The sequence below is a fragment of the Micromys minutus genome (assembly GCF_963924665.1).
Source record: "Micromys minutus genome assembly, chromosome: 12".
In the NCBI taxonomy this organism is placed as follows: domain Eukaryota; kingdom Metazoa; phylum Chordata; class Mammalia; order Rodentia; family Muridae; genus Micromys; species Micromys minutus.
In genome coordinates, this window is record NC_137981.1 from 38,253,177 (window position 1) to 38,275,860 (window position 22,684).

The 22,684-nt window shown below is 44.7% G+C and overlaps 1 protein-coding gene across 1 annotated transcript in view; it reads right to left on the bottom strand.

Annotated features, from left to right (window-relative positions):
* NID2 (nidogen 2) overlaps positions 1–12,519 on the bottom strand; it is a gene marked incomplete at its 5' end in the record, with an annotated part of 56,695 nt that extends 44,176 nt beyond the window's left edge. Inside the window, 3 exons of the mRNA XM_080926945.1 lie at positions 773–1,005; positions 11,191–11,499; positions 12,292–12,519. Coding sequence (XP_080783071.1) covers positions 773–1,005; positions 11,191–11,499; positions 12,292–12,519 — 770 coding nt within the window. The remainder of the gene's footprint in view (positions 1–772; positions 1,006–11,190; positions 11,500–12,291) is intronic.
* Between the last annotated feature and the right edge of the window lie 10,165 nt (positions 12,520–22,684).

The window sequence follows — 22,684 nt, forward strand, 5'->3', positions numbered from 1 at the left end:
TCCAGCTGCTGTGCACAACAGATGCATGCAAACATGTATTTCCTATAACCAAGAGGGAGTCAGTGTGACTGAGAAGCAGCTAAGGGGCCACAAAGAAAGTATTGTGGGCAAAGCCAGTACTGCAGAATACAAACACAAAAGAGCCTACCTGGAGTCAATAAATCTCATACGAGCACTAATTGGCTAGACAACTGCAGAATGGCCTAGTGCCTCACTACCAGAATAACCCACTGGGGAGACTAAGAGATGGATTTGTCTCTGGCAATGCTGTGGGCAAACCAATCAGATGATTTCAGGTGATAATGCCAGGTGAAATCCTGAGACTTCTCAAAACCTCACTCATCCCCCGCCCCCAATTACTCATAATTTAATCCTTAACAATACCTGTTTTAAAAACTAAAGCATGATGTCTCCTCTTGAGAAATCATTAACCTGAAGAGCCTCCACTGAGGCAGTTATTACTGGATATGTTTATGTAGCTCCAAGAACAATGTTTTTTCATAGCAAGCCCCGGTGGTTCTACAAAAACAAATATAATCGCTGCTGGTTCTGGTTTCTATGCCTGACTGACAGTCCAGGAAAAATAAAGGATCTTTTATATCTTGGAGAGCCTGAAGCTCCGGGGTCCAAGCTTAGCTCCTGGTTTTGAGCCAGTGCCTTTCTCAGAAGCCACTAAAAGTTATTATCAAATGCTCTCTGGTCACTTGAGATCGTGTCCCTCCTGAATGTCTTTCCAGTGGCATGGCCCAGGCACACACTCCACATTACTTACTGGTAGAGATTCTTCACAGACTGCTCAGTGTTAGTGAGGCTGAAATACAGCGCTTCTCTCTTCAGATCATCTGCCTCCCCTCGGCAGAAGCCCACCCTAGCGGGAAGATGCAGCTGAACATTGTAGGACTCTTTGGGTCGGGTTCCAAAGAACTGAAGGCCATTGGCAGGATAGAGAAAGAGGGCGTAGGTATCAGATTCATCAAATGCCAGAACAGCCTGGAAAGTGTTCAGCTGTGGACAAAAAGGAATTACAGACATGCTTAAACAAACAAATAAACAAAAGAAGAAAAACAGAACACAGGCAAAGTGCTCCAGCAAGGTGCTGGACCCAAATCCTTTTTAGGATTTCTCCACATTGGTTTTGAACACAATCTCCTTTAGAATTCCCTCTTCAAATTACACACATAATTTTGTAAACCTTATGAGTCATTATTTTGAACCTCTTCTACCAAGTTAGATCAATAGTTAAATGATGCATAAATAAAACACTGGTTTAAAAACGTTAGGGCTGCAGGTAAGAGGAGTGGATAAGGAAGAAATAACTAACACTAAGGATGTTTAAAAAGCCATATGAAGGGTCCGAGAGATGGACAGGTAAAGGCACCAGCTGCTCTTCCAGAGGCACGGGTTCAATTCTGAGCACCTACATGGCCATGGGAGCTCACATCTGCCTGGAACTTCAGTTCCAGGACTTCTGACAGTCTCACACAGACATACATGCGGGTAAAACATCCATGAACATTAAAAAAAACAAAAACCATATGAAAACCTACTTGCCAACATACAATGAATATTTAAAATCTTACATGAGTGGGGGTTTGGGTAATGCTCCTCCCATTGGCCACAGGTCTTAAAAAATCCAGAGCCAGGTGTAAGACACCTCACCCCTCAAGTTGTTGGTCAAAGATGTCACAGAGACAATACCAAAGTTGTCAACTGTCATTCCTCAGGGTACCCCATCAGAATGTGACTGCGAGATCCTATAGCTGATGACACCACACATTTAGGTCAAAGAACTTAAAGAAATCACACACAGGCATGTACACACGCATTCACGCACACACACACACATTTTAAAGCGTAGATACTTACCGGGAAGCTTCCATCCCTGCTAGCTATCCTTTTCTATGCTAGTAGATGTTAGGCAGCTTACAGTCTCACCCCACCATGACTGCTCAGGGTTACATAACAAAAGCCCTGCAAGATGTACTCACGGGTGCCATAAATGGCAGGAATGTTGAGGATCATCAATCATTTTCTGGGTGTATGTAAGTAAGGCCTGCTCTGCAAGAGGAAACTTCTGCCTGGTATTGTAAATCTGGCCAAGAAACCATGGCGGAGGGGCTCATAAGCCCTGGGAGTGAACCATGACCATTATTTTGTTAAATGGATATATAGTATCAAACTATACCAGCTATAAACTCACAGATTAGCACAGCTCTCAGTGGTCATTGGGGGAGCATCTTCGTACAGTGGATGGTAGTTAATACACACATTCATAACTAGTCCAAGTATAGAGAACAAACTATCTGTGGAGAGCTCAGCCACAGATACCCGCACCTGTACCTATTTCCCTCAAGGCTCAGGGAGTATCGGAAAGAAAGGAGATGGAAAGGGTTAAGAGCCAGAGGTCAGAAGGAATGGGGTCAAAGAATGTCTTGTGCCTGTGACATGGCTGTTGTACTCATAAACTCACAGCAGCTGTGGCGGCCAGCGGAAGAGCAAAGCACTCAGCATTCCGCATGGTTGGGGGAGAGCACAGACACCCCTACTTATAGCTGAGAAGATACTGATAGTTGATGACTGTTAGGGGAGAGAGAGTTTTCTTAAGGGGTGTGGTCCCTGGTGGATGGACCATGCTGCAGTGGTAGCCCCTCACCCACACCCCGATAGGCTTCACTGTACGAAGGGGGTTATTAAAACAAATAAAAGACATGAGGTGGATATACTGAAATATATTGGATAAATGTCTGAAGTTCTCAAAAGTAATGTTAAGACCGTGTATTTAAAACTGTTAAGGTTGCAATCTCCTCCAGTCCTCCAAACTCTTTTGAGAATTCTGAACAAGGAACAAAATTAACTTGCTCATTCTTATACCCTTAGTCCTGGTTTGTAATCTTGCGTCTTGGCATCTCTCATACAAATCATCCATCCACCCACCCACCCAATGCCCACTGCAGGCAACACTTAGTAAGGAATCGACTGATCAAAAAGGCCTCCTTACTGATCTCACAGCCAAACTCCCCTTCCTCTTCCATCTCTTTTCAACATGAGTTATCCCGCCATGTTTCAGATGAAGAAGGAGACCCTGGAGCTTGCTTAAGGCAACGAGTCCAGCAGTCCCACAGTTCGTCCCCTGCAACAGTCAGCCATCTGAACTCTACCTAACAAGCCATTCCAGGGCACATGCTCTGACCCAATCTGCCTTCCCAGACTTGGCTCCGATAAGTCCTCAACAGTATTTAAGGGTCCGAACTCCTGCTATGTGCTTTGATGCTGTGTTCATAGTTCCTTGCACCAAGAATATCCTAACCAGCAAGCACTGCCTCCTGGGGTCTGAGTACTGTGATTCCCTACGGAGTACCCACGTTGTTGGCTTCCGGGATGTACTCAGCTCATGTAGATTGCCTGGTTTGGCTCTGAACTCCACTCACTAACCCATCTGAATAGTAATTTATCGTGACTGGGGACAGGCATGGTGGCAGAGGCTACAGAGAAAGGAGTGTCTAGGACATCAGAGTGGGGGTGGGGTGGCATCACAGTTGCAGCCAATGAATGAAGATAAACACGGCGGTAGTCAAAGCAGACAGAGAGAGACACACACAGAGAGAGAGAGAGACAGAGAGACAGAGAGAGACACACACAGAGAGAGACAGAGAGAGACACACAGAGAGACAGAGAGACACACACACACAGAGAGACAGAGAGAGAGAGGCAGACAGAGAGACACAGAGAGACAGAGAGACACACACACACAGAGAGACAGAGAGAGAGGCAGACAGAGACACACAGAGAGAGAGAGAGAGAGACAGGGAGACAGAGAGACAGAGACAGAGAGAGACAGACAGAGAAAGACAGAGAGAGACACACACAGAGAGAGAAAGAGAGCCGGAATTAGCCCTTTGTACTTCCTACTCAGTTTTCTGCCTTTACCACCTCCTTCCACAAAGAATGAGTAAAGGATGCTCCACTGTCTTCGACTCTGTAGTCAGCTTCTTTCACTAGATCATATTTGTTTTTACAACTTAATAGGGAACTGGGAAGACTTTTTTTTGAAATTACTCACTTTATAAAGAAGATGAATGACAAGGAGAAAAAAAAAATCACTTATAGGTATCCTTTCCTCTAGTTTAACTTTGCTGTGACTGCAATAAAACTCTGGTAACCATGGGCAACCCTGACTGATGATGTGAGTTCTCTGCCTGTACCTGAGTTCTGATGTTCTGACCTTTCTGGGGAGGGTGGAGCTTTGCTGCTGAGATGATTGAGCAGCACAGCTGCAACAGATGTGGCAGATGGAGACTGAATACACGGACCTTTTTTGTTTAAAAAAAAAAAAAAACAAGGTTAGCAGACTCCCATTTAGAGAATACAGAGGAGTTGCATAGATTTGATTTTTTTTTAAAACCATATTAATATTGCATTCCTTTGTCTTACTACCCGAACCTCAAAGCTATACTTTAGCATTACATGTCAGGTAAAATTAACATTTGAGATGTTCTAGAACGAGACAGAAAAAAGGCGCGAGGACACATTCGTTCCTTGTATTCAATTTTGAGGATCTTCTTGTGTCGTTTGAGGTTCGGGTAGTAAGACAAAGGAATGCAGTCACAGCAAAGTTAAACTAGGGAGATCAAAAGCAGAACGAAGATTCCCATCCCTAAATAGCCAATGGCGGAGGCTTCTGGCGTGCCGGCCACAGTCCACATCACAAGATAAGGGCGAACCAAGGTTCTAAATTTAGAGAAATTCCATATGATAAGGGCTGTCTACATGTGGAGATCGGAAGGCGGTGGGGAGGTGGTCTGGGGAGAGCTGAGGAAGCTGTGGATGGAGAGCCTGGCTTTTTAACCTGGAGATCTGTACATTTAGTGCCTTACTGGTTCTGTGTCTTCTCTGTGTCACCTTTTGAGAAGCACTCACTTCACATGGCAAGTTTTTAATTTCCTTGTCTCCATTAAAATAGGCAAATCCCAGAGGAAAAAACAACAAAAACTTCCTTTCAATATAGTTTATGATCCCCAAGTACACTCCGAAAGAGGTTAACTGCTTAAAAACTGCCCACACATGAAAAAACCCCTTGTCAGGGTTACAGATGTTCACACAGAACGGCTAAGAGGCCACTTCTTAGGTCCTGAAGGGCCCCTCCTCACAGACACCCTCTGTCTGACTGGTTTCCAAAGGGAAAGGCCCTCACATTCCCAGAGACAACCTTTCCAAGGGCCCTCCACACAGGTTCTGAAAGGAAGCCCTCAGATGCACTGCCAAACCCTGTACAAGAGTCACTGACTCGAAGCTTCCCTGGAGAGGAAGAGAGCGTGCCAGGGAGGAGAGGGGCTCTCCACAGGATGGAAGCAGCGCAGAGGATCAGGCCAGAGCTGCCTAGCTGCATGGTCTCCAGTTTCCTGTTCAGACAGAAAACCAGAAGCCTTCGGGAAACCACACAGGAGCCTCCATGTTCTTTCTAGATTCAGAATATGGCTTTCCGGTGTTGATAGGACACTGGCAGAGCCCGGTGTCACAACTAAGACGTACCATCTGACAGGAGTAAGACATCAGCCAGCAGAAAGCCATCTTTACAAAAAGGGATTTGTTTATCCAGCCTTAACAACATGATAACAAAGTTAGAAATGGGGTGATCTCTTCCTGGGGACAAAGTTCAATGTTCAGTCTTCCTTAAGGACATTCTCTGGAATTTTAAGGCCACTGGTTCTGGCCTCCTACGCTTGGTGTGAGCACCAGCCTCCACTTTGTTATTCTTTCCCTGTTCCTGTGGGGGTGCTGGCACTCTTGGGGTGTTGTTCCATATTCACTCCAGTATTGCACAGTTAAGAAAAATGCCTAATACTTTCACAATGGCACAGTGTGTCCTCCTTCATGTGTAGTCTTCAAAAACACCTTAACAGTTTTCTTCCACCCACCTTCATTTATCTAGTTATCTCTATTCTCTTTGTCTTCACTGACATGTGGTAAATTATACACATACCCTTCCTGTGAACTCTAGCTCCAGAAATTAAAAGCTCCAGCTAAATCCAAAGTTCTTGATTAACAACTGTCATCTCTGTACCAACCCAACACCCGCTGTCCCACGTTAAAGTGTTCAGTGATCAACTGTGATGGACACTAATGACTGTCAATCTAACAGTATCTAGAACCATCCAGGAAATAGCCACAGGGCATGTCTCTGAGAAAGTCCGAGAAGGTGTCTTGATTAGGTTAATTAAGGAGAGAGAAGACCCACCCTAAAAACAGACACCACCATTCCTTGGGTGCAGTCCTGGGACTGCATACAAAGGAGAAAGCAAGCTTAGAACCAACATCCATCTTTCCCAGCCTCCAGACGACAGATACGATTCCATCCTTTTCTGAAGCAAGACTCCTCCACCCCCATCCTTCTCCCAGGATGCAGCCCTCTTGCCGCTCATTCTCCCTTCCCATTCCTGGGGTCCTTCCATGCCAAAGGAAATTCCTCACCAACAAAAACATTCAACATACTGCATAACTCAGTTCTTGATAAGGCTTTCCCCTCAGTGAGAACACAACAGCCCTCCCCTGAAACCAAAAACACACAGAGCAAAAATAAAATAAAATAAAATAAAGTACCTATCAGTACTCAGATCTTCCAGCCGTAGCCTCTTTGCCCTGTGAAGTGACAGTTTAAGAAGTCTCAAATTAACTAACAGAACAAACACTTTATTTATTCATCTTTTTTGTGAAGTTGCACCATGACACTCTTGCATGCCAGGTAGAGCACTGCCACACCCAAGTGTGACCATCACGGAAAGAACGAAGGGCGGCAGAAGCATTTTACACTGTGAAGATGTTATTCCTCTGATGTCATTTCCAGTAACTAATAGTGAGATTGCTACACCAGAGGTAAGAAAACTGGAGATCACAGGATCCTCCAGGCAACAAAGAAGATTACTGTGTGCCAAAATCTACCTTAAAAAAAAAAGTCTATCAAAGCAAGAGCTCAATCCCAGGGCTTTCGAATTATTCAGAAGAGCCGTCCATAGGAGTACTTGAAAACACCCTGTGTACAGACCCTCATCGAACAGAACAAATCCTGAAGCCCACTCAGCCTACAGCAATATCTGAAGAACAATCTGGATGGAAAAGTTAAAAGAAAGCTGCACGAATTTCCCCACCTAATTCCCCAACAAAAAGATAAGAGTCCTTATAAAGAGGGCAAGAGGAGGCTCAGCAGGTAAATAAAGTCCCTGCCTTGAAATCTGAGTTCATTTCCAGGAACCCATGTAAAAGGAGAGACCTGGTACCGGGAGGTTCTTCTCTCAAGCTCTGCGTGTGCACCATGCTGTGTGCACACAAAAATCATATAAAACCACATACCGTACATGTCATACACACCCTACACACATACATCATACACACACAAGTGGCGTCAATGCAGTATGCACATACCATACATAAACACCACATACACACTGCCCCCCCAAAAGGAGAAAGTGTCAAAGAATGTTGCTGATGAAATGAGAATCCTAAGAAGTAAACTCATCTCTCTGGGGCTGCAACCTTCACGTTAGAAAAACACCAATACACTTGGGACCCACCGCAGCCTCAAGACCCCAGAGGTTCGGTGCAAATGCATCTTGCTCTATGTTTTTTTGTTGCAAGAGGCTAATTCAGCTGAACTTGCCCTGGGAGCAGCAGAACACCAATTTCAAAGTGACAGTGTCATCAAAGGGTCCCTCACAGCAACTTCACTCTTCACTCCAGTTCACACCTCCTTTGAATGTGGCTCCAAGAAGTGTCCTAGCACTAAAGCCTATGACAGTTGTAAGCTATCATGTGAGTGCTGGAACTTGAACATAGGTCCTCTGGAAAAAGAGCCAGTGACCTTAACCAGGGAGCCATCCCTCTGCCTCCTCTTCTTACCTTCTTGCAGGAGTGTTTTATACTGTCTCCTCAACACAGTCCCACAGGTTAAGTGACATCACTACTGTTTATTTCGAGGAAGAGAAAATAATTTCCAAATCTGTCTTAAGTGAGGCAAAGGCACCTAAGAAGACCTAGTTTCCCCCTTTCTTACACTTCCCATACAAGGCCCATTTTCTATGCATGAATCATGTAAGTAGTTACAATAATAAACACTAACCTTACTTATCCGATGTCTTTAGAAAAAGCACAGCTATTATTACTGTATTATAATGGGTCTTGTATGGAAAGACAATGTGCATAAAATACAAGCTTTAAAAAATTAAAAAGAGAAGTGTGATGGCGTGAACTGACGATTTAACAGCTATCTAAGTAGTTTGCCCTTCAACCCTTACTAACTACTGTCACCAGAAGATCAGTGGCTCAGCTAGTAGAACGCCTGCTCAGAATGCATACCCGTAACTCTGGGTTCGGTTCCCATTGACTGGGCAGGGTGTGACATTGCACACCCATTATCTGTGCACACAGGGCAAAAGGATCAGAGATTCAAGATCATCCTCTACTATGAGATTTGAAGCCAACCTGGGATTCATGAGGCCCCATCTTAAAAGAGAAAGAGATGGGGTTGGGGGAGAGGGGGGAGTCTATCAAAAGCAAAACAAAAGAAAAAACAAGAAAAGTCAGACTCCTCCACTTCAGATCATTCAAGGCTGCCCACTGTCTGGGTACCAATCTGCACCCCTCAGAAGGGACAACTTGTCTCTACCCTAGAGCCTTTGTGCCTTAGATAACCCATCACCCCTGCTCTTCTGAAAGACACAGTGCCTGCCATGCCCCCAGTACATTAAACTCCAGAGCCCAGGCCTTCTATCCAGCAAGAATTAACTTAGCTTGCTCATGAAACCTACCTAAATGAATCCCTGAACCCAGGGGTTAGGAGGAAGCTCTAGGTAGAGGGGCCACCATATTACCATGACAAAAGTTTATCAGAGGTGTCCCTACTAAATGTGAGGACTTCCAGTGTGAGAGCAGTCCACTCCGAGTCTGTATCTATTTCAGTGCGATATTAGGCGTTGTATAAAACTGGCCTCCAAATTAATAAATATCAACTATGTTCAAGTAGATTACACATGCATACACACGACTCTGTTACACTGATGGCCTTTTGCTTTGTTTTGTATTTTTAAGATTGTAAGAGAAGCTGAGAAGGCAGCACAATCTATGAAGTGTTTGCTGTGCACGTATGAAGTCCTGAGTGTGATCCACGGCACACATATGAAAAGCGGGGCATGGCCGCACACTTATAATCTCAGCTCTGGAGAGAAAAACAAGCAGATCCCCAGGGCTCAGTGGCCAGCAAGCCCAGCCTAACCGGGAGGCCCCAGGGCCCAGAGACACCCTGAGTTGAAAGACAAGATGGCTCCCAAGCAAAGACATTTAAAGTTGACCTCTGATCCACACATGCATGGGCACACATGTGCGTGCGCACGCACACTCTCACTCATAAATGAAAACTTTTAAAAAAGACTATAAGAAAACAGAAATATTAGGACTATTTTGTTTTCGATTATTAGGCAAGTGTTTAAAAAATAATGTATGAATGAATGAGTGGAAGAAAGCTAGCAGTGGAGTCTGTCTTCTCTAGCCCTCTAGCTGGCTGGGCTGCAGAAAGGAGGCACCGTGCTTGGGTTGAAGGTATTCTGTTGAACTGTAATTGAGATGTTAACCTGTAAAGTAGGAAACTGTAAGTTCAAATAATGTTTATTTCTAGATGTCTGCTAGTGCAGACTTTAGGAAAACATGTCTCTTCCTTTAAGAACACGGAACAAAGCACAGCCACTGTCAATGGGACGATAGGCAAGTTCTAAACCTCTTAGGGAAGACACCACTTCTGTAGCTGAGAAGCACTGGGGGAGTTAAAGCAAACTGGGTTTGGCTCCTGGTCTACGCCATTTTACACCCAGGTGGAATGTCACAGAGGATTCTGTACCTATACCAGGAATGCAGAGATCTGCAGTCACCCACCCACGCCCACTTCACATGTCACCAGGATCAAAGCCAGGTACAGAGTTGTTGGTGCTTTCTCCAGCAAGACTGCCAAACAGTGTCCTGCAGACAGAAGTATGTAAACTGTAAAGCAAGGGGGGAGGGGTGAGCTACAGGGAGCTTACTGAGAAGTACATGGTATCCTTTAGCACTTTCCTGTGATGTCAGCTAAGGCTGTGCAATGATTTGACTCCTTAAAAAGCCTTGGCTTCGGGGAGGTGCTGGAGAGGTGGCTCCGCAGTTAAGAGCACATGCAGTCTTTTCAGCATGCTAGCTCAAATCCCTGTGTCCACTGTCAACCAAGCAGCTCACACACAACTGCCTGTAGGCAACAACTCCAGCTTCAGGGAATCCAAGCCCTACCAACACCAGCAGACACACACACACACACACACACACACACACACACACACACACACACGAATAAAATAAAAACCTCGAAAAGTGTTTTATAGTACTGATTATAATTTTAAAAAAACATGGGAGCAACCTTAATGACCACTAGGAAGGGTTATAAATGTACTGGGTGGGGTTGTATAAGGTTGTTAATAAGTGTTACAGAAACACACCGACAAGACCATAGTATCCAGCAGAACAAGCAACTGAAACAGTAATATGGGCACTGAGAACCCACTATTGTTAATGGCAGCAAAATGCTAAAGAAACTAGAAATGTACATACAAAAAAAAAAAAAAAAAAAAAAAGAATGGGTTATTTTTAGTTTGTCGAGACAAGGTTTCTGTTTATTCTGACTGTCCTGAAACTAACTTTGTAGACCAGGCTGGCCTCGAACTCACAGAGATCTACTTGCTTCTGCCTCTGCTGGGATTAATGACATGTGCCACCATGCCCAGCTCATACCAAAAAAAAAAAAAAAAAAAAAAAAAGGTGGTAGAAAAATAAGACGTTCTTTTTTTAAGTTTCCTGAATTTTTCAATCTTCCCTTCAATGAACATATCATTAGAAATACTATAGGTGGTTCCAGAAAAGAAAAAAAAAAAAAACTGTAAAAGTGCCTCAAGTTCCCTCAGAGTCTTTCTACTAAGCGATTTCCCTTGCTGATTTAGCCAAGTTAGGGAGCCTTAGAATGCTCCCGGAGACAATAGACTTCACTCAGAAGCTGCCTAAGCACTGGTTTCATCCGGTTCCACAACGCCAGATCAAGGGAATGCCTCCCAGTCAAAGCCTTAGTTCCCACTCACAACTCAAGCCCATCCCTTCAATTTGTTCAGCTGCAGGGTACCCCTCGCTTACCTCTCCCGACGGTGCAGCCCCGCGCCTGACCTCCTCGTAGGCGCCCACGTGCTCCCAGGTGGCCAGGAAGACGTGGGTGGGGGTGAAGCTGGACCCGGACAGCGGGAAGCCTGTGCGCACATAGCGGGCAGCCAGCCTCAGCACAGCCGGGGAGGTGTCCTCGCGGTACAGGATCCGGCCCCTGCTGTGACTAGTGTCTATGTCAGCCAGGAAAGGGGCGATGGCTGGGAAGTCAGTAGGAAAATCATCATCTACATATTGAGTCTCCCTGGGGAAGTCCTGGGTGGAGATGATGCCGTTGGTGCCCACCTACAATAAGACCACGGGGCGGTGAGACAGTTCAGCAGGTAAGAAGGACACTTTGCCCTCAAACCTTAAGGCTTGAGTTCTGGGACCGGACACAAGATGGAAGGGGAAAAACAAAAAAACAAAAAAAAAAAAAAACAAAACAAAACAAAAAAAAAAAACTGGTTGTTCTCTGATCTTCAAGTGCACGAGGTGGCACGTGAACCCGGCTCCCATAAACATTTTTAAAAGGACAAAATCGTAATGGTCTCTCAAACCCAAGGGCAGCCACCATGCTCTAATGGTATGCACCCTACGATCCCTCGGAGCAAAAGAGTTCTACTCAAGTCAAGAAGACTCCCTCTCCTCACAGGCTGAGACACATCCAGGGTAGCAAGTTCAACTTCAGCGACGGTCTTGCTCCTACACCACCCCTCAATTGCACTGCGACCCACAGGTGCGGCCGCTCTCAAACCCGTCCATCTTTCTCCACCACTGCACGCCTTGGGCGCCGCGTCCTTAAGAAGCTAACTATGCCGGCGTGCACGGCCTCCCACCACCCTAAACGCAAACCCCACTGGCAGCCTCAACTTCATCTTCCTGTCTAGGATGTCAAAGTAGAGGGGCACGGTTCCAGCTCTCCCTTGAAATGATCCTTATTCCTCCACGGCAGGGATCAAGGAGCTGCTGCACCACTGCTAAGCCTGGTCCCCGAGGGGGGCGACTACAGTTAAACATGGAGGTTAGCTGTTCCACACCCAGGGAAGAGGCTACGAGTCCCACACCCAGCCGCGCACCTCTGGGAGCTGAACTTACGTAGAGGTTGCTGAACTGGGCATCGTAGAAGCGCAGAGGTATTGCCAGCCTCACAGCTGCCGAGCTTTCGTCGTCGCCCTCGGGCAGCAGCTGGTCTCCCCATGACTCCCCGTAAGGAAAGAGCTCGTCAGGACGCAGTGCCCCGACTCGCGACAGCAGCAACAGCACCAGCAGCAGCGAGAGCGATGAAGGCGGTGCCAGCCGCCCGGCTGTCGGGTCCCAAGACATGCTCATTCCTCCCCGGTTCTGCCCTACACTCCGCGAGTTCCTGCGGGCCACACTGCCCGCCAGACTCCAACTCGGACCTCGGGTCCGCAATGCGGGCCCGCCCAGCGCGCTGATTGGCTACAGCTCTCGGCCATTGACCAATCAGCAACTCTGAGAAAGTTCGCCAGCGGCCACTACATCTGGTTCTCATTAGGTTTTCTAAGACTGCTGTAGTTTGCTGGTGCGGCCGGTCTGGGAAGTTGAGGCAGCTGGCCCGGTCTGGTCTGGGCTGTCCCTACTACTCCTGGGCTGCCCACAACTCTCCAATATGGGCTACGACGCTGCAGGAGGTGACTCATGGGCTGGAGGGACCCTCGGCGCGCGCGTGCAGCTGTATGCTGGAGCGATTGTGCGCATTAGGTTGGCAGAGCGAGGGAGGGTAATGACTTTACACTCTGGAGTTCGCGCCCTGCCCTGGGGTCCGGGGTACCCCTCTCGCTAGAGGCCAGGCCCTCAGATAAAGATTCAAAGGAGCTTTGTCTCCATTCGGGGGCTGCTCCGCCCCACCCAAATTTCCTGCTGAGAAGCATGCCTTTGTGAAAGGCTGACTCCCAAGTTCTATCCGCAAGCGCTGGCTAACCTTTGGGAGGACACTGCCACCCTCTGAAATGTCCTCCCCCCAGCTTGTTTGCTTTCCCTGGGGAAAACCACCCCAGAGCAGATGGTGAATCCCACTTTGTGTGACCCCCTTGAATTGGAGCCTGGAGTGAGGCGGCCAGGCGCCGGGGCGGGACGACTGAGTGTTTCTCCCAAAGCCTGGGAGCATAGGAACTGCCCTAGCAGGAGGCCACAGAGTCCGTAACCCGAGCTGCCCTGTAGGACGGGAAAACCTCACAACCTGGAAAGCAGCTGCGCCTGTGTTGGGGAACCCCCTCCACCATAAACATCCCCTCTGCTAAGCCCTAGGAGCCGGATGCGATTTTATTACCATTTTATTATCAGGAGCGTGAAATTTCCCACATACAGTCCGTTTTCTCCCGGCTCGCCCCCCCCACCCCAACAGGCTCGTTAAAAGCAAAGGTAGTTTTTTTTTTCTTTTTTCTTTCTTTCTTTCTTTCTTTTTTTTTTTTTTTTTTTTTTTTTTTTTTTTTTTTTTTTGAGGATCCTTTAAAGGACTCTCAAAAAACAGCTTTCTCTTTGTGTTTACCCAGCTATGTAATTCTTAAAGACCCAAGGGGCCAAATACTAAAATCCTTGAAGACACCAGACTGAAAGACTCCTAATTGACACAACAAAAAAGGCCCAAAGCAGTTTGCTCCCACAAGCTGGAGAGGGGTATGTTTGCTCTTACAGAAAACAAACTTAAGTTTGCACATATTTTTTTTTCTCATTTTTCCTCCTGGGACCAAATATTTACATTTTGCTGAGAACAAAATGGTGTCTCAAAGACAAGAGGTGATTTGACTTGTCCAAGGTCACCTTCTGTTACTCTTCCACCCACCCTAAATTCCTCCGATGGTTAGACACCCTTACATTCAGCACAACAATAGCAGCTAGCACTGGTGGTCTACCCTACAAATGGGTGGCAATTAACGCCAAACCCAGATGGAATCCCCACAGCCTGATTTCCTAGTGCTCCGTCCTTTGATAAGCCCTCTCCCCGGGAAGGGTGGGCTAGACTGTGACTTCTAACCTACAGAATGGGACCATAGTGATGGAAATTCACTTCTGAGGTCTTGCCAGCCAACACCATTATCTTCATTGGTTCTGAGGAAGCTACATTCTACATTAGGAGGGCAAAATATAGTAAAGAATTCCAAATAGCCTCTGGTCATCAGCAAGCAAGGAACCAAATTCTGCATCCAAGAGTCATGTAAATGAGCCTTGTGGAGTCTTGAGGTAGCACTATGGCCCTGGTTGACCTTGGTTGCAACTATGATAGACCCTTGAAGCAAGCTTTAGTTAAGCCATAACAAATTCTTAATCCATAACGGCCCTGAGAATTACCAAATATATGTTGTCTTAAGACATTTCATTTGAGAATCACTGGACAGCAATAAATAACCAAATCAGCAGGGCACTATGCTAAGGAAATTAAGCTTGGAGAGTGTTTCAGGTTTTTTTTGTTTTTTTTGTTTTTTTCCTTAAATCATCATTGCCACATGACTGGTGTACATTGGAGCTTTTGTCTAATCTTTAAACTTGTACCCTCAACCTCAAATTGTACTGATTCAATGACATTTTTACTTTGCAAAGTAACTTAGGTTACTTCTCTTTCTTCATCTCTGGCTTTGCCATCAGCTTTCAGATGCCACCCCTTGTATTTCATGATGCAGAAGAAATCACACACTAGTCCTCTCCCCTATGGTAGGTAAGTTTTCCCATCAGTCTATAAATGACCCTTTGCATCTTTCAAGACATAAAGCAGAAGTCTTCAGAAAGCTTTCCTGGAAAACATCTTGATTTCTCTTCTTGCTCAGCACATGCCCCACGCTTACCATGGTGGAATCTCTTCCCACATCTCTCCTGTGATCTGATTAGCCACCATCACTATGCTTTGGGAGAAGAAATTTTGCCTTATTCTGGGCCTATTATGATGCTTTGAAATTCAAGAAATAATTGTTGAATTAGTGAAGCCAAGTAAGCCACCCTAGGACTAGGACACAGCTCTGCTGGCCCAGAACAACATTCTTTCTTCCCCACCACCTTTTCTACTAATCGGACCTAATCTGTAATCCTCTTTACCAGGCTGCTTAGCAACCCACCCACTACTGTTCTCCAGTTTCCATCATTTCATCTCCCGTTCATTAACACAATATTCCTGCAAGTTTACCCTTGTGGGTAAGATATGAGGGCTTTCATGACCTGGTTCTCCACCTTACAGGCTCACCATCACAATAAGGTTCAGAAAATTAGGCATAAGGACAAGGCTCTAACATATGCATTCGCCAGCAAAACAGGCAAACTGGCTTTGAAAATAAAGATAGCACTGGCTTTGATTCCTGTGTAGTTTAAGAACCAAGAACTGGATCCAGCAGAGAGATGGCTGAAGTGCACAATCTTGAATCCCAGCTGTGCTTAAACAGACATTCTTTGGAGCTTTTATTCTAATTTATTTGTAAACAACTCCACCGCACCACAAGAGAGGCTTCTCCTTTAAAATGCCATGTTGTGTCTTGGGGAAAAGAACATTTCTGTCATAGCTGTTTCACTAGTCAGAGGGAAGAAATGCTTCTCTCTGGTACCCATAGCTCCATTTGCAAGGATAGACCTACCCAGCTGGCTGAAGAGGCATAGGGCCATTTCAAGCTCAAGTTGTAAAGGACTGCAGAAGTGTTTTGCCCTCCTGGGTTGGGTCCTTCCAGTAGACTGAACACCATTTGAGAATTGAGATGATTTTTATCCCTCTCAAGCTAGGGTCTGAACCAGACACCATGCCTTCCAAAAGATCTCAAGTGACTCTCCACACATTTCTGTTATGAATACCGTGACCTTGAGAATGATGATACTTCCTGTTATTTTTGCTTAGGAAAATGAAAGCACATCTGTTCCTCAGTGTGCAAATAGATGCAAGTCCTCAAATAGATGATATAGTCTATGTATGACCAGGCTAGCCACAGTCAATGCACAGTCAGAGGAGCATGCTCAATGGTTAGTCAGATGATCATGCTCCATGGATAGCCTAGAAGTGTATGCGCCATGGATCCTCAGACCAGTGCAAAGGCAGATGAGCATACTCTCCGTGTAGCCCAGTGCTTTGGTACTCAGGGATCCTTTGCATAACTTTACTATCCATTATATCCCAAGATTGGAGTGTTGGCCTGTGAAAAAACAGAATTGGGCAGATTAGCGTGTCTTCTCAGGCTGAGGCTCAAGTGGAACTGTGTTGGGCCCAAGAAATACCATTCGTAAGACAGTATTTGATGTAAAGTGTACCGTGTATACAGACTGAGTCTAGCAATCTTGTCATCTGTGCCACTGAACATGTACAGAGAGATGGTATGGTGGACCTTCAGATTCTTTCCCCACAGTCTTCCTCTTCTTTTCTTTGGACTCAGAAGCTTCCTGTTGTTCAGATCCAATGTGCAGTAAACCTAGGAAGGATGGCCACCAAGCTGACAAATAACTAAAATGGGTCAGGCAGTCATGATTACAGTTGCTACCTCCTCCATTGCAGAACTCATCCCTTGGATGTTGAAACTGTGTCTTATGACTTCTTGTATGCACCCCCAGGACAGCACTGAGTTGTGAGTTAGGTGCAGCAGAAGGGGCTCGGAGACAGCTGAACAGCTGACAGAATTTGCCGCTATTACAGAGCTCCTGAATTTGATACTCAGCACAGGACTGTCTGTTCATACTCTAACTCCAGGGAATGTGGAGACCAGAGACACGCAGACACACATTCCTACACATAGTTAAAAATAAGAAGAAGAGTAAATCCTAAAGACATTCACAATAACAAAATCGAACAATTATAACAAGATGCTTTAATAAAACTCATTTTAAAACCTATGCATTATTTATTTCTGAAAACTTGGAGGCTGCAGTTAGTTGGCCATGAATAACTAAAGCAATAAAATGCAAAGCCATGGAAAAGGGGAGATGCCTCAGTGCCTTTCCTCTTTCCTCCTGTGTCTCCAGCCCTTCCCTTTCTATTGGCCTTTCTCCTAACCCCTAAATATGCCCCAGTCGAGCCATTAAGTTTTTTCTCTACTTCCTATTGCACTGGTTTTCTTCCTCTGTATTTTTAGAGCTCTGCTGAGAAGGAATTTAAACCAACCAGCTGCCTTCCTTTACACTACAGGGAAATGGATTGTCCCATCTCCACCAATAGACTGATAGGATCAAGACCAGCTATGAAGTCACATGACAAAATTCTCCATGCATTTTTTACTCTTTTACCTTGTTGGACCCCTTTGGTATTTCTGGCCCTTCTAGAGCCTCTTTCTAGAAATTCTCTGCCCCCTTGGCTTCTCCGGTCATCTCCTTATAGAGTCTCCCTTAAGGTTTTCATCTTCTGCCTCTACTCTCTAAAAACATGTCATTACTGTGGCCTGCCAGACACTTCTAATGACCCCTCCTCCCAGCTATAGTCTCAGATCCAGCCCTGAGCTTTTGAACTTACATCCAGCCCTTTGCTGAGTTTCCCCTGAGATGGCCCCTGACTCCACATCAAGAACTAGATTGGAGTTTCTAAGTTCCAAGTTCCTTAGCCGCCTGTTTGTTTCATTGTTACCATTAACCTGCCACAGGTCCTCATTGTAACTCACCTGCTCCCTTTGGTTGAAGAAATGGTAACTTAACTTACTCATTGGTTATTCCCAGTTTCCCATGCCCAAACCTTTTGTACAAGGAGGATTATTGCTTGCTTAGCTTCTCTTACAGTCAAAGGAAGCCATTGGAGGTGGTATCTACCTGACTGGCAGAAATCTACAGAGGCTGTTGGTCTCCGGAAGGGCTTTTATGATGGTTGATAAAGGAACTGTTGGCTTATATCCCTCTCTTGTATCCTTAAACACGATTGCAATGTGCTGTGCTCAACCAACCATGTTCTTATGGCGAAATGGCCTTTGTGAGAGTGAAGTATGACAAAGCCAAACTGCAGAGCTGAGTATCTGAATCAGTCAACGACTGTCACCTCACCGACTGTCTGTCTCCACCCCTTCACTATGAGAGAAAACACACCCCTGCTGGCTTAAGCTTTTCTTACATGGGGCATATTTAGAAGCTAGGAGAAAGGCCAATAGAAAGGGAAGGGCTAGAGACACAGGAGGAAAGAGAAAAGGCACTGAGGCATCTCCCCATTCCCATGCCTTACTAATACACTCTACCCCTAAATTTGTGCTGTCCATAAAATTTAAACAAATCTATGACATGTCTCTGTCTTACATGCTCAGGTGAAGCTTCCCCACCTTCCTGAAAAGCTGATGCTGTCCTTCAGTTCTGCATCTCACCTGCTCTATCCTGTTCTTTCCAGACTTACATCCTCAGAACTCTGAACTGTTTCTATCTATTACCCTATCCATAAAAACAGCTGGATCCTGGTACACCTCAGTGGATGCCTCTCCTTACCATCCCCACCTGCAGATGTTATGAAGGACCTGCTCTTTCTGCATGCCTAATACGTGGGCATATCTGCCTCAGCCTTTGGCCTAAACTATCCAGTTCTCTAGTTAGGTCTGTCATTTCCAAAGGCTACAGGGATTGAAATATAGTTTCCATGTACATCTTTGACCCACTTTGTCTCTGTCGCTGTCTCTGTCTGTCTGTCTGTCTGTCTGTTTGTCTGTCTGTCTCTGTCTCTGTGTCTCTGTCTCCCCCTTAACAGCCACCCCTCCCCTGGTGCTCTGTTATCTACTTAATGTAGACACTTAAGAATGCGTGTTTCTCTGACATAGGACAAGAGAAAGCTTTACAAATGTATTCCTGGCTGGTCTTGCATAGTCATTGGAATATGGTCAGAGACACATAGTATCTCTTTATCTTATTTTTCACAACACGGACTGCTACACAGGGCTGTTCAGTAAACCCTTACAGGCATGAGTAGGAAAAAATACTACTAGGAAGGCTTTCCCAACTCCCACACTTTTCCTGGATAATCCACTCCCTGATTCTTTGCATTCTTGCTACATTCTTGTTACTAGAAATAAATGGGACTTGAGTTTAAAAAAAAAAAAGGCAAACCTACACACAAGTTATACTTAATTATATTGTTATCGGTTGTCTATGTCCTCCACACAGAAGTCTTCCCCTCCCCAGATTCTATGTTTCTCTGAGGTTCTACTTTTCACTTCCTTTAAGACTTTCACAGCTGCCCTAACACAGTGTTCTATAAATAAGGGCTGATGGACTTCTGATGAGTTGGGTGGTGGCCCAAAAGTAACATCGGTGTGAGCTGTCTCCACTGGTAGTGAAAGCAGCCATGTTTCCAGTTTTCTTCGGCTTTCTTTGTGCTGTTTTCCTAGCTATGCTGTGCTTCTCACCAAATCGAATCACCTGTTACTGTTGCTTGTGACCTGCTGGCCATCGGCATTTTCCCTAGAAGTTGGTACTTGAGATGGAATGATATTCCTGAAGCCAATAATAACAATACCAGCCTTAACTTAACCATTTGCAGCCTGCAGGACTCAAGCTGGGGACCCTTTCCACTGTTCATCCAGTGAATGGGCCCCATTTTCAGATAAAGAAATGGAGTGGAGAGGGATTACCTGACTTAACCAAGAACCCACTCAGCAAGAGTAAAAAGCAAATCTAAGCCCAAGCTATCTGGCCAGTGACCACCCTCAAAAAGGCATCAGCTGAACCTCTAATTCTGCCAGCCTGTTCTTATGTTTCCTATTTTCATGAAGCCAGACTTATGCTCTCTCAACTGGACATACCTCATAAAATTAGAGGACCTTAAATATCTAAATTCTGTAGACTGAGGAAATATGACCCTAGGCCCTTTAAAAGCCTACAATTTAGATTTGTTGATGATATTGTCATAATTTATTAAAGACCCACCACACAAAAGACATTGCAATGAATTTGCAATCTTTATTACATTTTTATGAGATAAGAAAATTGAGATTTTGAAAGTTTAAGTGGCTTGCTCCAGTTCCAACAACTAACAGTAGTTAAATAAGAATCTGGATGGTCCCCCAAATTAACCTCACACATAAACACCTATGCTTCATTAATCTGGCAGCAGGAACTGGGGTTGTAAGCCATCCAGAACGACTGCAAAGTTCAGAATTCTCAGAATTCCTCCAAGCGTGAGCATCAGACATTACACCACAACATCAAATACTAAATGAAGAGTGGGTTCCACTGACATAGATGATATCAATTGCTGGTAGTGGGATGTTCATGCCATACACTCTTCATCTCTCTTCCTTTTGAAATACTTTTGTTGAGATTATCCTGGGCAGTAGTGAGTTCTTACCTGTTCAGTGATGGAAAAGGGGCCTATGTTCTAAGGCTGCTTTTCTTCTTCTTTGTTTTGGTCATTGGCTACTTTAGAGTCTTAATTTGGAATTATTTAGGTCATGTTAGACTATAGGCATGTTTTGGTGGTGGTGGTGGTGGTGGTGGTAGGTATTTTAATTTTTTTTTTTTTTTAATTCCAGCACTCAACAACTATTTAACTTTTGGTACCAATTTCTGTTCTAGTCTTACTTGTATTATTGTCATACCATATCTTGCCAAAAAGCAACTGAGCATAGAAGGGATTTTAGTGGTTTGAATGAAAATGGCTCCTGTAGGCTCATATGTTTGAATGCTTAGTAGGAAGTCCCAGCCCACTATGGGCAGCACCATTCCCTAGGCTGGGCCCTGAACTATATATAGAAGGGAAGAAAGTTGCCAAGTAAGGATCTCTTTATGCTCTCTTTACTCTTGTCTGTGAATATTTTTCAATCATCTGTCTCAAATTCCTGCCTTTATGATTTTCCCGCAATGATGAACTGATACCTGAAATTGTAAGTCAAAAAAAGAAAACCTGTCTTACTACTATTATTACTTACTTATTATTATTCTAATGCTATGAGGAGACACCACAACTAAAGCAACTCTTGTCAAAGAAACCATTTAATTGGGGGCTTGCTTAGAGTTTTAGAAAATCAATACATATCATCTTGACCAGAAGCAAACAGGAAATGGTGCCAGAGAGGTACCTCGGCTGAATGAATATTGATTTTGTTAGGCTTTCTATTTTAAATTTTCATTACATTTTTTATGTGTATGCATGTATATTATGTATGGGTACGGAGGGTACTTGTGGGTGGTTGCTCCTTCTACCATATGTGATCCAGGAATTGAATTCAAGTCATCAGGCTTTGTGGCAAATGCCTTTGCTGAACCTTCATGCCACTTAATTAAGAAAATTGGATATACCATAGTCATTACCATAGAGCAGCTTCTTTATGCCCCTTATTTGGAAGGTCTAGTTTCTTAGACCAGACTCTTTAATAGTACTCAATAATAATACTGAGTATGGAGTAGGATTCTTCCTTAGAGAGTCAGAAAAAATGGATATGACACAGAAAAGTTTAGCTTTTCAGCTTCACCCAGAGGTCCTCCACCCTATTCTCCTTTTTCCTTGCTTCTATATTATTACCTAGGTCCCCTTCTACCTCCCTCCTTTTTCTTGCTCTGGATACACTCTTACCTCTCCTCTATTCTCCACATAAATTTAAAAGAAAAGCAACCCAAAGCAATGCTTTTATTTTACTGTATAATAATAATAATAATAATAATAACAACAACAACAACAATGATGTTATTATTGTATATATACATTGTATGTGTGTGTGTGTGTGTGTGTGTGTGTGTGTGTGTGTGTACACAATAGTATTAGCTTTACAGTTCTTACAACTGAGGAGATTAACCTCAGATACTCTAGTACTGCCTAGTGTAGCATTATGAATTACATGTTAGACCTTAAGCAGACACACTGAGTTCAGTCCAGAAACCCATCAGACGAGAGGCTCCTTGCCCTGGCTGTAAAGCACCTGTACATCCAGTGTTTGCACATGGAAGAAGTTGAGGAACTTAAGGCAGACATGACTGAGCAAGGTGAGGGTTCCTCCAGTATGAAAGTTGGTTGCTGTTAAGGCTTGGCATACTCCATCCATAGTGTTGGGCATGTTCACAAGTGTCTGGCTTCCCTGATGAAGGGTTTGCCTCTGTCTCAATCATTCTGCAGTTGTGTGGAGTTTTCCAAACTGTAACTATGAACTCCCAGACTTCCCTCAAGAAATGAGAAAAATCACTGTTCCACCATCCTCTCGGTTTCAGTAGAGCCAATGCCAGTTTCAAAGCTGCTTCTCTTGACTGGCCATAGCAAGGCCCTGGGATAGGTTCAGAGGTTCGAGGAGCCTGGTGATGTAGCTAGTCATCAGAGTTTTCCTGGCGTGCGCATGGCCCTGGATCCCATCCTCAGCACAATAGAACGAAAGCTCACTTGGGAAGAGGTTTCTAAAAAAGAAAACGTGAATTGAGTATATTTTGATAGCGTGTTTCTTTTTGAAACAGTAATTTTAGATTTACATACAATCATACTCATTTTGATACACAGATCTCAGAGAGTGACAGATGCTTAGAGACATGTGAGCAATACCACAGCCAGGAGAAACAACTAGCTGCTCTGTCCCTAAGGACCTCGCTGGGGCTTCCACTTTCCTCATACACCACCATCAGACTGTGT